The following is a 12,931-nucleotide window of genomic DNA, read 5'->3' on the forward strand; positions in this document are numbered from 1 at the left end:
GGGGGATGGTGTGGGCAAGCCCCAGGAAGGCGCGGGGCACTGCTGGCGGGGTTTATCGTTTTAATCGCTGGAAAGGCAGGCGGTCTGGGCAGAGGTGAGCCGGAAGCTGGCCTTGAGCGGCTCTGGAGGGACAGGAGTGAGGGCGAGCACGTTGCAAGGGCGAGTAGTGCCAGCGGGGCGTGCGGCGAGCCCAGCCGGAGCAGCCGAGCCGGGCAGTGCGCAGGGAGCCGTGCGTCCCACGCCGCGGCAGCTCGCTTTGCAACTGGCAGCACAGGGTGGGCTGGCGGCAGCGGGATGTGGGGGTGAGGTGGGGGGCTACGGGTGCCTGGGGCTGGGGGGGGGGGCGGTGCTTCTCTAGGTTGGGCTATGTGGCCATCCACGGCAGGAGGAGGGTGCCGAAGCCTGTCGCGGTCCATGGGAGGACCTGCCAGCCTCCTCCTGCTGCGAAGAGCCAGGATGCTGTGTGGCGTGGCTAGTGCTTGGCTATGTCCCCCTTCTTGAGGATGATCTGTCGCTGCCAGGGCGCCAGCTTTGTCTCATCGTACCCGAGAGTCCTTAGCTTTTCCGACTGCTCCTTCTCCTTCTCCTCCTCCTCCCGCTTCAGCTTCTCCTGCTCTTTCCTGCTTATCAGCAGAGGGCACAGGGCGCCGCGGTCACCAGAGCCGCGGGAGCCGCCGTGCCCGCCCACCCGGGGAAGGGGCTTGCGGCACTCACCGTTTCTGCTCCCTGCAAAGGCAAAGGGAAGAGTGGGGTTAGCAGAGCCGCGGGAGTGACCGGCTGTGCGGCATCCCCCGACCCTGGCTCACCTCTCTTCCTCCAGCTTCTTGCGCAGGATGTCCCTCCTCCAGGCCGGCATACTGGCCAGGCGCTCCTCCTCTTCTTTCTCCTGCAACAGACAGCCGTGTTACCGGCACTGCCGGGAGCCCACCCTCACTGCCGGCACCATGGGGCCGCAGCATCATCCTGGTGCGCGGCACCGCATCCTTCTGGCAGCCGCCCTCCTTGGCACGGTACTGGTGAGGGTCACCAGCACATGGCTCGCCGACGCGCCCCTCGCTGCCCGCCTTCCGCCGGCGCAGGGAGGAGGAAGGAGCCCGTGGCGTGGCCAACCCTTGCAGCACACCACAGCTTTATTGCATGACACGCGGGGGCCCACGCTGCCCCGGCACCGCAAACACCACACCAGAGGGGAGCGCAGCCCCGCCGCTGCTCCTCCCACACAACACACAGCCACGGCAAGCGGCACACACTGCAACCTCGGCCCGGGGCCGCGCAGAACGACACCCAGCCTTCTGCAAAGCTGAGCTGCACCACGAGACACAGAGGCAGGCGAGCACACCCGGGCACCAGCCCACAGCTGTCCCCTGAGCTTGCTACCGCCCCACTCCACGCCACACCACTGGCACAGCCTGCAGCATCCTGCCGGACTCAGGTGTCAAACATCTCTGCCTCCTTCTCCTTCCAGAAGGAGAAGCTGCGGTCAATGAAGCGGCAGACGTCCTCCTCGCTGAACTCTCCCAGCTCTGGCACTGGCACTGCTGCCCCCTGCCCTTCCGGGGCCATGGTGGGGGTCTCTGGCAGGCTCTCCACCACTGTCACAGGGTCATCCTCAAAAAACTCCTTCACGAGGTCCTCAAAGCCGTCAAGCCAGTGGCGGTGGCCAGCCTCGACCTGCTCCAGCACGGTGCGGTGGAAACTGCGGACGCGGTGCCAGCTGTGGCTGCCCAGGCGGTCAAACATCTCGTAGCAGAGGAGGTGGCGGAAGCGCCGCTCCTCGGGGCTGAGGGGCATCTCCAGCAGCTGGAAGTAGCCCAGCATGAAGAGGTCGAGCGGGAGGCTGTCATGGGTCATGGGTGAGCCGCCGACGTGGGGCAGGAAGTGTTGGGGCCAGTACAGCACCGCGGTGCGGCTCAGCCGCCGGATCTGACGCCCTGGGACACGGCGGGCGACACTCCTCCAGCGGGCCAGCAGCCGCCCCGCTGCCGGTCGCCGCCTCCCCAGCCTCCGCGGCCGCTCCTCCCCAGGCACCGCCGCGAGTGCCCGCTTCTTCCAGTGCTCCAGGAAGAGGAAGACGGCGCGCTCCTTGCACCCCTTGGTGCGTTCATGTGGGCTGCTAGGTTCTGGCAGCGCTGGCCTGCTCCGTCGCAGTGCCCCATCCCCGTATTCCTCCTCCAGGATGGGCCGGCGGGTACTACCAGGGGGCTGCACCCGCTTACACTTAGTGACCCTGGGGGGAGGTGCAGGGCGCCCCCCTGGCCCCTCGTAGTTGGCCTTGAGGCTGCGGACAGAGACACCGCAGCCCAGGATCTCGCGCCGGGCATCGTGCTGGGCACCGGGGCTATCCACTGTCCCCCCCGCCCCGGGGCCCTCGCGGCCGCTCAGGGTGGCTGGTGGTGAGGCCGCGCTCCTCGGCAGCATGGGGGACTGGCTGCCACGGGCAGGCGCGTCCTCGTGGGCGAGGGCGAAGCGCCGGGGTGCCGGCGGGGTGCAGAGCGGCACGAGTGGCGGCAGCTCCTCCTCCGGCCCCCCTGGAAGCGGCTGCGCCTCGTGCATCACCCGCAGGCTCCCCAGCTGCCTCTCCAGGTGCTGCATGTCCTCCTCCCACATCGGCTGCCTGGCGGGTCCCGGTATGCCCCCGCGGGCAGGTGGCCCACGCCGGCACAGGGGCGGCGAGCGGCTCCCAGGCTGCGGCGGAAAAGAGGGCAAAGGGGCTCTTGAGGCCATGCCGCACGCACCTTGAGCCGCTGCCGCCGTGTGTGGGATCCCCGGGGTATGACTCCCCTGCATGCAGGTAGGGTGGTCCCTAGACCGATTTGGAGTCAGAGGCAATGCCACGCACGCCATCTCGCCAGGTCCTGAGCTGCATGGGCCATGCCCGCACCGCGCTCGCCGCCGCAGGGCGCGGGACCACTCCCCTACCTTGCGCCGCTGCTCCTCTTCCTCCTGCATGCGGAGTTGAAGCTTGCGAACCATCACCTGCCGCTTCCACTCGGGGATGGGCCGACCCTGCTCGTCCTGGCTCGGCACCAGCGCCTCCACCTCCACCGCTGCCCCAGCGCCTGCTGCCGGCACCGGTGAGCTTCCGTTCAGCACTGGCTCTGGTGAGCTCCCCGCCAGGCAGCGTGGTGGCCCAGCAGCCTCGGGGGTGGCCGGTGGGGTGGGCGTCCTGGTGGGTGATGGGGAGGACACTGGCGACTCTGCCTGTGGAAGGAGGGAGGGAGGGCGGTGGGCACTTGCCGTGCTGTGCTGCGCGGTACCACAGGTCCCCTGACCCTCATCACCACCTACGTTGGCCCCTGCCTGGCCGCTGCCGGAGAAGACGGTGGTGAAGCCTTTGCTCTGTGGCGTTGGCTTGAGGCTCTTCCCAGCTTTGATCTCGGCTAGCAGCTCCGAGTTGTCGCCGGTGGGGGACATCATGTTGAAGGACTTGGTGCCTGAAGGGAGCAGGAGGGGCAGTAAGTACCCCACCAGCACCATCTCCCTGCCCCTGTGAATCTCCCATTAGCTTGCAGGGTAGAGGGCTGGATGGGTGGCTGGCTGATTGCCCCCTCCCCGACATCCAGGAGCCCCTGCAATGCCCCTGAAGCAACCATCCAGACATTCAGCTCACTGGTCCACAGGAACAGCACATCACCGAACTCCTGGGTCCATCAGACCCCAGTAGAGCTACCCCGCAGCACTCAACAACCTGGCACCCCAGCTCCACAGATCCATAAGACCAGCACTCCAACAGCAGCTTACAGGGTCCATGACACCCCGCTGCAGCAGCATCCCAGCACCCCAACACTCAGCTGCAAATGTCCCAGCCCGGCCCCAACCCCGAATGCCACTCCATGCCCGCTAGGCACTACGCTGCAACAGAAGTGTGCCTCTGGAGGGATGGCTCCACGGCCGGTGGCAGCCCTGCCACTGCAGGACGGCCCTTAACACTCCCCTGGCAGCTCCCGGCAGCGATGCACCGACAGCCCGAGCCAGACTCCCTGCCAGCCCGGTGCCCAAAGGGCTGCGTGGCACCGGTATCCCGGGGATGCTCTTCCCACTGCTCACGCCACCCGCCTCGCGAGCACCCACCGTCCGTGCCAGCCATGCGTGAGTCCCTAACGGCCCATGGTACCGTGCCACTGCAAAGCCCCCTCCCCGCGGCGGGCGCCCGCAGCTCGCTTCGCTGGGCTGCGCCACGCTGGAGCCAGAGGGCTGCGGGTGCTGAGGGCCCAGCGGGACGCTCGCGCTGCCATCCAGCGCCGGCTGAGACCCCCCGCTCCCGGGAGCCGGCTCTAATAAAGCGGGCGCCGAGCAGCGGCCAAGCCCGCCGGCTGCAAGTCAGCGGCGGGGGAGCGGCCGGTGCGCTCACGTGGCGGGGTCACGCCGGCCGGCTGAGCGCGAACAAAGGCTCTCTGTGTGCGGGGCCGCGGGGCCGCGGGGCCCGACTGCCTGCCCAGCCCTGCCAGCCCTGCCTGGAGGCTTCGGCAGCCCCGCACCAGCGCTTGGCCTCCCGCGTGGCACCGCCGGCCGGCGACGCGCAGCGAGGGCCCGGAGCGCCGCGGGCAGGTGACAGCCGCAGCGGCCGTCGATGCCCCGCGGCCGCAGCACAGGCCCCTCCAGCTGTGCCCCGTGCCAGGGCACCCCCTGAGCAGGGAGGAGCGTGGGACCGCGGTACTTACTCTTCATCTGCCTGAGCGCCTTTCCTCCTAGGGAGAGAAGCAGAGAGGCGGCGCGGGGCACGCGGCAGAGGAAGGATTTGGCCACCGCGAGACAAGAGAGAAGAGAAGCGGCCAGCAGTGAGAGCAGGCAGGGGCGAGCGGGCGTGGGGGCCCCCGCGCCGACACCGGAGGAGAGAAGGACAGAAAGGCTGTCAGGAGCCGCGCGGCCGAAGTGCCGCGGGAGGAGACGAGCCAAAGAGGTCAATGCCACAGTGCAGCCAATGGGACAGTGCCCAGGATCACTCCCCGTGCCCACCCGGCACCCTGCCACTTACTTCCCGTAGAGGAGGAGGAGCGGCGGGGTCCGGCGGGAGTCTCGACGAGCGGAGGAGGCGGTGGGGGTGTCGGGCAGCCGGTGTCGGGCAGTGGTGGGGGCGGAGGCGGAGGCGGCAGCTCGGCACCAGGTTTGCTCTCGCCATTGCTCATGGTGTCCGCCGAGATGGGTGATGCCTGGAAGAGAGCGTGGTCAGGCGTTGCTCGGTGCCGGTGCCACTAAGATGTGCACAGGCTCGCGGCGCGGGGCTCACCTCCTCGGTGTGCGCCATTCGCTGGGGGCCTGGCTGCTCGGCCACGACGTGCCCCAGGTGCTTGTAGTAGTCACCGGTGCTCGGCTGCTTGCCGAAATTCCTTGACCGCCTGCTGGAGTCGGCCCGGCGCAGGCCCTCGGGACTGCTGTCACGCGATGCCAGCTGCAATGGGGAGCCCACCTCAGCACTGCCGTGCCCGACTGTGACCGTGGCACAAGGGCCGCCGTGGAGTATGACTGTGTCAGCGATTTGCTTTGGGGCAGATGCAGAGCTGGACGGACAACAGGTGGATGCCCTGGGGTCTATTCGGGAAACGGCTCTACCATGGGCTGCGTGCCATGGTGGCAGTGTGCGGCATCAGTGCCTGGCACTGTGACCCCATAGCCTGTGCCCAGGATCCTGTCCAAGCCTCTCCCGAGATAACCCCCTGGGAACAGGAGTGGCGAGCCCCAGCCCCGCGGATTACCGGAAGCTTATCCCGCGCAGGGCTGGGGCCCAGTTCCAAACCTCCCTCTGAACAGGGCTCTCAAGCAGCGCAGCCTCAGCTCACCCCGGCGCATTCCACAGCGGCTTTGCGAGTTGTGCTGCTGAGTGCTGTGCTGCAGGGGCTGTGCCTGCTCCCTGGGTTTGGGGTGCCACCGTGGCATAGCTCTGCTCCCCTTGCTGGGGGCCCCGTTATTTGCATTTCCCCGTACGCCACCTCCACCCATGGCATTTTCACGGTGAGGCCGGGTGCTCACCACCGCCGCCGCCAGCCCCAGCTAAGTCAACAAACGTCAGCTTGGTGCTTCCTACTCTGGCTGCCATGGGAGTTGAACCAAGCCTGGCTCCCACTGCGGCAGTCCCAGCCCCTGTCTGGAGCAAGGGTCCATGCTGACAAACCCCATTCCATGGGGCACCCACACCAGTGTGGCACCGCTCTACCACACGCCCACACCTCCCCAAGGCAGCTCTTTACTCCGGTAAGTACTAAAGAGCCAAAGCCGTGCACAACCAGCACTGTGGGGTCCAGAGCCCGCCACGTGCCTAGCACACGCTTGCTCTGCCGAGACCCCCACCCCACGTGCCCCGTCTCCCAGAGCACTGGGCTCTTTCAGCATCCTGACCTTCCCAGAATCCTGTCCCCACTGAGGTGGTGAGAGCCATGGTAGGGGGTCAGGGTGGCCCCAAAACTACTGCATTCCTATGCCCCCCCAGCCCGCCATGGAGGGCTGCACCCCTCTTACCTGTGCACGCCTGGCTGAGCCCTCTCAGCTCCTGGCAGCGCTGACTGTGCCACCCGACACCTGTGGCGCGGGTGACACCGGAGCCGGCCGCTCAGGTTACCACCTGCGCAGCTGCCCACGCCCAGCTCGGCATGGTGCCGGTGGCATCACCACCCGCACGGGCGCGGCTGCCATGGCATGATGCTGCCAGCTGTCCCAGCCGGTGCAGCAGTGGAGTGGGCCCACTCAGTGCCGTGGAGCCACCAGAGCATCACTGGCCCCAGCTGCTGCATCCTCGCTGCTGGTTGAACCTCACCCCCTGCCCCAGTGCATGCCAGCTTTGCAGGCATGTGGCCTCCAGCTGCAACTGTCCCCTCCCAGTGCAGGCAACAACTCCTCAAAGGGGAGAAGTGACCAGTGGCATGTCCCTCCCGGGTGGTATGTCCCTTGAGCTGTGTATGGGGCATGGTGCAGGAAACACGATGCATGAGGCCGTACCTCTCGGCGCAGCGCCTGGCTCTCCACATGCCGCAGGTTGTTCTTGGCCCGCACGTAGATGTCAGCGGTGTGGGGGGCAGCGGGGGGTGCAGGTGCAGGGTAGCCGGGGGGTGGAGGGGGTGGCCGGGTGGTGGGGGGTGGGGGCGGTGGCGGGGGGAAGGCAGGGGGTGGTGGCGGCGGGGGACCCTCGCCCGTGGGGCCCCTGCCCCGTGGCCGCATCTCGGGGTCCAGCATGTCCATGTACGCTTGCATATCCGCCAGCGCTGGCTCAGGCACCCCTGCGCAGGGCAGGGGGTCAGGTGGGGCTGGACCTGCACCCCCTGCCCTGTGCCCCCTGGCCCCGCACTCACGGGCGGCAGGGGCCCCTGGGGGGCCGCCCCTCTTCTCCCCGGTGCTTGACTGGCTGGAGTGGCAGGAGTCGTAGTTGGAGAGGGTGCTGGCAGGGGAGCCCACCTCGAAGCGCGCCTGGGGCACTGATGCCGTGGTGTTGGGCGATGACATGCCCGAGTCGGGCTGTCGGCATTCCCCATCTGCCGAGGGGTCTCGTGACAGCACACGGTGCTCCACGCTCTGCTGGCACAGCTTTGGGGTCAGGCAGCAGGGCAGGGGTGGGGAGGCTGTGTGTGCTCCCTGTGTGTTCCCCATGCCCTTGTGCCCGGGCACCACCATACCATGTTCTCCACGGTGCGCAGGTACTGGGCGCAGTGGCTGTGGCCGTTGTAGTCGGCAAGGTCGGCTGCTGTGTAGCCATCCTGGTCACGGATGCTGAGGTCGGCACCGTTCACCACCAGGATCTGGCAGCACTGGGGAGAGTGGGGGTGCATGGCAGGGCTGGAGGGAAGGGCCCCCCCCTCGCCCTGACACCCTGTTGGCCACCAGCACCCACCTCCAGCTCGCCATTCTCGGCAGCATCATGCAGCGGTGTGCCACCCCAGCCGTCGGCAGTGATCTCCCCGCCGTGCAGCAGCAGCCAGCTCAGTACCTTGGCGTGGCCGCGGCTGGCAGCGAAGTGCATGGCCGTGGCCCCCTCGGCGTCCCTCTCTGACAGGCTCACCGTTGTGAAGCTCATCTGTGTGGGCAGGCAGGCTGAGCACTGGGCTCTGCGCCCTGTGCTGTGCCACTGCACTGTGCCACCACTCCGTGCCACGCTGTGCCTGGACAGCACTTACCAGCCATACGATGACAGTGTTGTGGCCCATCTGGGCGGCAGCGTGCAGAGGGGTCATGCCGTCATAGGCGCGCGCGTGGGGGTCAGCCCCACAATCCTGCACCAGGTACTGGATGATCTCCAGGTGGCCTTCCTGGCAGGCGAGGTACAGTGGGGTGGCCCCCGTCTTGGTCTGGGCACTCAGTGTACTGAAAGCGGGGCACAGCGCCCGTCACCTGTGGCCACTGCTACTGCCAGGGCTGGGACAGGGGTCAGGCAGGATACAGGGATATGGGGGCTTGTGGGACACAAGGAACGTGGGCAGGTGCAGGGGATACAGCTGCAGGCAGGCAGGGCAGTGCCAGGGCTGAGACCTGTCTGTCCCACGCCTTCCCACAGGTCCCAGTGCTCTGGTGGTGGCTGCAGCTGCAGCGGGAGGTCACTAAGTTAATCAGCCTGCTTAGGCTAAGCTCCTTCCTCCGGCTGTTTTTGGACACTGCAATATAGTCGTATTTTAAAGTAAGCTGCTTACACAGCACCGGCCGTGGAGCCGGCAGGGAAAGGCCAACCTGCACCATGGTGCTGCCCAGCCCAGCTGCTGCACACCAGTGTCCCCTCACTGCCCCAAAAGGCCTTAGCATCCTTGTGTCTCTCGTTCTGAATTGTGTATCCCAAATCGTGCAACCCAAATCCTCAATCCCACATCTTTTACCCCACATCCCCCTTAGACCCATATTCTGTATTCCACATCCTGCATCCTGCCTCCCGACCCCACAGGAAGCTGTTTTATTAAGTGCTCCATAAAAAAACCTGTTGAATATTTAAAAAAGGAAGAGCAATAAATACTCTGCTCTGTTATCGCAACGATCGCAGGCCCTTAATAATTGATCCCTGTAACTGTGAGACGGGCTGTGGCCACCACTCCCTTCCCGCTGTGCCTTGCGTGCTGTGCCACTGAGTGCCTGCCCCACGATCCAGCATTGCCAGGCTGGCAGAATCCTCTGTGGTCCCCTAGTAGGGGCTGGGGCTTGAGGCAGCCGCAGGCTGGGGTGCAGGGGACAGAGGGAGCGCAGGCACAGGGTCAGCCCTGATTCCCATTTCTCAGTGATTGGGAAGGGGTTAAGACCCTTGGGCAGCACCAGTAAACTGCTTTGCCAGATGGCTGAGACCCCATGCTGGGCCACCGGCTGCCGGGGGTGGCCCCACAGACCGGTGCGAAGGTGGGCTGGGAGAGCCAGCATCCTGCAGCGGTACCAGGGATTGGATTTCGGAGCTGTAACGGAGCCTCCGGGCAGGCGCAGGACTGGGAGCAGGGCCAGCAGTAAATAATTCAGGGGGAAGGCGGTGACAGCAGTGGAGCAACCCCGGCAAGCAGCGTGAAAGGCAATGCAAGTGCCGTGCCACACCTGGACTGACACAGTGAGCATCGAGCAGGAGCAGTGACTGGTTTGGGGCTGGGCTCGGGCTACAGGGGTTAATCCCAGAAACGCTCAAGGCTAAAATGGCACACCTGGGGCAAGGAGATAAAGAACTGGGAATGGGACAGCTCTGGGCAGTAAGTTCGACGTGATCTAGGGATCTCTGTGACCCTGCCTGGAGAAAAGGATGCAGGGCTCTGGTGCTGTGGCACCCAGCGACGGAGAGACACCTAGTGCTGCTTCACATCCTGCTGCCTCAGGACTACCTGGATGTGGGAAAGCTGTGCAGTCCCTCTCATCCACAACCCTGGAGACTTTCAGGGACAATGCGGAGCAACAGCACATACCCCCTGCTCTGCTTTGGCCGGGTCTGTGGGTTATTTCTAGTGGCCTCTGCCCACCACAGGAAATCGGATTAGCGGCCACCTAATCGCCTGCTGAAGCCTCGTGGCGAGGCTCGGCATCGTGGGCCCCGTGGGCTGCTATGCCACGTAACCCGGGGACCAGCCTAGCCCCAGGTACTGCTCAGGGGGAAAAGCAGGGGTGCTGCCACGACGGAGCCGTCTGAGAGAGGCTGCCATGTCCAGCAATGCCCACGGACCTGGGCAAGTGGAAAGGTCGTCTCCGGCGCGGGGAGCAGCCTCTCCTCGGCGGTCAGCCTAATCCATTTACATAACAGAGGGCGGACAAAGGCGGCTGTGTTATCGCCCTGCGCCAGGAGCCGACTCAGCGGCCAGTGACAATATTTCTGCCAGCGCTCACCCCTCTTCTCCTCGCCCTTTCTTTCTGGGCCATAAAGAAGGTGCAGCTGTCTACCCAGCCTGATAACGTGGCCGTGTTGCCCTTGGAGCTGGGGGATCAGGGTGGCTGCAGCATTTGTCCCCAGTACTGGCACCTTGCCCAGTGGCTGGAGGGAGGGTTGGGGCCACAGCAGGCAACCTGTTCTCCCACTAGCCCCTCTCCTGCTGGTGGGTGCCAAGCTTCCGGCAAACCCTGTCTCGCTGCCAGCAGTGGGGGCCGTTACCTGGGGCAGTGTCCCAAGAGGAGTCGCAGGGAAGGGAAATCCCCTTTCACCGCGGCGTAGTGGACGGGCAGTGCTCCCGTGTTGGTGGCTGCCGTGGGGTCGCTGCCTCCAAAGCGGAGGAGCCAGTCGATCACCTCATGGTGACCGAAGCGGGCTGCCAGGTGTAGGATGGTGGCACCAGAGTTGTCTGTGTCCTGCAGGAGGAAGTGGGACGGCTGTCAGTGTCAAGGACCAAGCCCTTCCGGCAAGGGGGCTGGGGACAGCAGGCAGCCGTGGGGCATCCCCCAGCCCGAAGCTGGTTCCGGGCGGGTGGGGTGGCCAGGGTGGGGTTCCTGTCCGTAAGGAGCGGGTCTGGAGCAGGAGCACAGGACATTGGAAGAACAGTGGGACCAGCGTGTCTGCCCTCCGCCACAGTGAGTGCAGCACAATGCCCTCGTTGTTCTACCGGCCGCGGAACCTCTGAGCGCGGGAACTTGCCGCTGGGCCCGCTGTGCCGCCGGCCAGTCCGCCCTCCACGCTCGGTGGGGCGCGGGTAGGGCTGGCCCCTGGCCAGGAGGTCGCCGATGCGTGCTGACCCCTTCCTTCCCGATTAATCTCCGCTCACAGCCCTGCCGCCGCCTCCTCTTCCTTCGGCCGTCACATGTCTTTAACTCTCGGCCGGCCCCGGGGCAAGCCGCTTACCTCCCCGGTCCCGCCGTTGTGTAACCCTGGGAGGGGGCGGCAGCCACGAGCAATATGTACTACCCTCGCGGCTGAGCCCCTCCGGGATGCCGGGGACTCTCCGAATCCGTCGGATGCCGCCCGCTAGGCAAGGCGGGGCCCTGCCCGCGCCGGCTAGGACGGACCCCGGCTCGCAGTCGGCAGAGTTGGGAGCACCACGCGTGACCGTCTCCCCGCGGCCACAGCCACCCACACGGGACCGCGGAACGCCTCCCCGGCCGCCCGAGCCACCGAGGGACCCTCCGCCGCCCCCGCGCCCCCTTTCGCACCTGCACGCCGCAGCCCCCCTGCGTGAGCAGCCACTGGAGACAGGCGAGGTTGCCGGTGGCGGCGGCGTCGTGGGCCGGCGTGGCCCCGTTTCGCGCCCGCGCGTCCCCTCGGAGCGCGGCCTCGGCCGCCAGGTACCGGAGGCAGGCGAGGCGGCCGGCCCGGGCAGCGTGGTGCGCGGGGGACGCGCCCAGAGCGTCCCGCAGCCCCGGCCGCAGTAGCCCGGCCGCCCGCAGCCCCCGCAGCGCCTCCACGTCGCCCTGTCGCGCCGCCTGCAGCGCCCGCTCCAGCGCCATCCCGGTGGCGGCCCCGGCCCCGGCCCCGGCGGCGGCCCCGGCCCCGGCGGCCCCGGCCGCCGCTTGGCACTGCGCGGCGCTCCCGCCCCGCTGGCCCCCGGCCCCGCCGGCTCCACCTCTCCCTCCCCCGGGGCCGCCCCTCCGCCCGCCCCGCCCGACGGCGCGGCGCTTGCCCGCCGCTCAGGACCCCCACACCGCTCCCCCCGGCCTCAGCTGGGGTAGCTGCGCTTTGCCGAATGGCTGCCGGGACCAGGACCGGGACAGGTGCAAGTCCGGGTGGAGCCAAAAGCGGACCTCACGCGGCTGCCGGCGCCGCTGTCCGCGGCCTTGGGCAGCGGCCCCACGGGTGTCCCCTCCCGCCGCCCGCCCAGGCGAGAGGCGCAGCAAAGATGGGCTCCTCCGGCTGCCCCCACGTGCGCTGCCGGTCGTAGCAGCGCAGGCAGAACGGGAGGCGCTGGGCTGACGGCTGCACCCGGACTTGCACTTGTCCCTGTCCCGGCCGCCACTCGGCAAAGTGGTTTTTTATGAATGGCAGGCGGGGCAGCGCCGGAGGGCTGGGCAGCGGGCGGTGTGGGAGGACAGGCGGGGACCCTCCTCCGTCAGGACCGCGGACAGCGGAGGTGCCTCTCGATCAGCACCGAGGACAAGGCAAGGCCGCCCTGCCGCCCTCCTCCCGTGCCTGGCCCTCGCTCTCCGTGCCCGGCCCCCCCGCCCTGCCCCGCCGGCTGTACATAAAGCCGGTAGCGGTGTGGAGAGCGGGAGCGCCATGTCCCCACCCCGTACCCGTGCCCTGCAGGCACCCCGGCTCCTGCGTCCCCCTCCTGCCTCCGCCGAGCTGTGCAAGGTGAGAGCTCCGGCGTTCCCGGCCCCCCGCGCCCGCGGGCTGCCCCGTCTACACGCAGACCCTCCGCTCCCTCACGGAGACGCGCCGCCGCGCTCGCACCAACGAGAACCGAGAGTTCGCGGTCGGCGAGGCCGACCCTCGCACGGGGTGGGACGGGATCCTGGACCCCCTCCGAACCCTGAGTGCGCTCCACTGCGAGCTGTCACTGCCTGCTCGGGACTGTCGCTACCACGCGATCCAAAATCCCTGGGCGCCCACGGGAGCTCTGTTACAGCCGGAGAAAAC

At 67.5% G+C, this 12,931-nt stretch overlaps 1 protein-coding gene across 2 annotated transcripts; it reads right to left on the reverse strand.

Annotated features, from left to right (window-relative positions):
* Positions 1 to 316: 316 nt before the first annotated feature.
* Positions 317 to 11,802, reverse strand: ESPN (espin). Of its 2 annotated transcripts, XM_062507686.1 has the most exons (15): positions 11,509 to 11,802; positions 10,520 to 10,713; positions 8,100 to 8,286; positions 7,817 to 7,999; positions 7,602 to 7,733; positions 7,281 to 7,500; positions 6,931 to 7,193; positions 5,228 to 5,389; positions 4,976 to 5,150; positions 4,662 to 4,688; positions 3,289 to 3,434; positions 2,920 to 3,201; positions 807 to 886; positions 715 to 726; positions 317 to 620 (listed from the first exon to the last, which is right to left on the reverse strand). In XM_062507686.1, the coding sequence occupies exons 1-15, from the start codon at positions 11,800 to 11,802 to the stop codon at positions 473 to 475; spliced, it is 2,505 nt and encodes an 834-aa protein (XP_062363670.1). In that variant the 3' UTR covers positions 317 to 472. The 2 variants fall into 2 exon arrangements, with proteins under 2 accessions (XP_062363670.1, XP_062363671.1); XM_062507687.1 differs by lacking the exon at positions 4,662 to 4,688.
* Positions 11,803 to 12,931: the final 1,129 nt, after the last annotated feature.

This window comes from Cinclus cinclus, chromosome 23 (assembly GCF_963662255.1).
Source record: "Cinclus cinclus chromosome 23, bCinCin1.1, whole genome shotgun sequence".
Taxonomy (NCBI): Eukaryota; Metazoa; Chordata; class Aves; order Passeriformes; family Cinclidae; genus Cinclus; species Cinclus cinclus.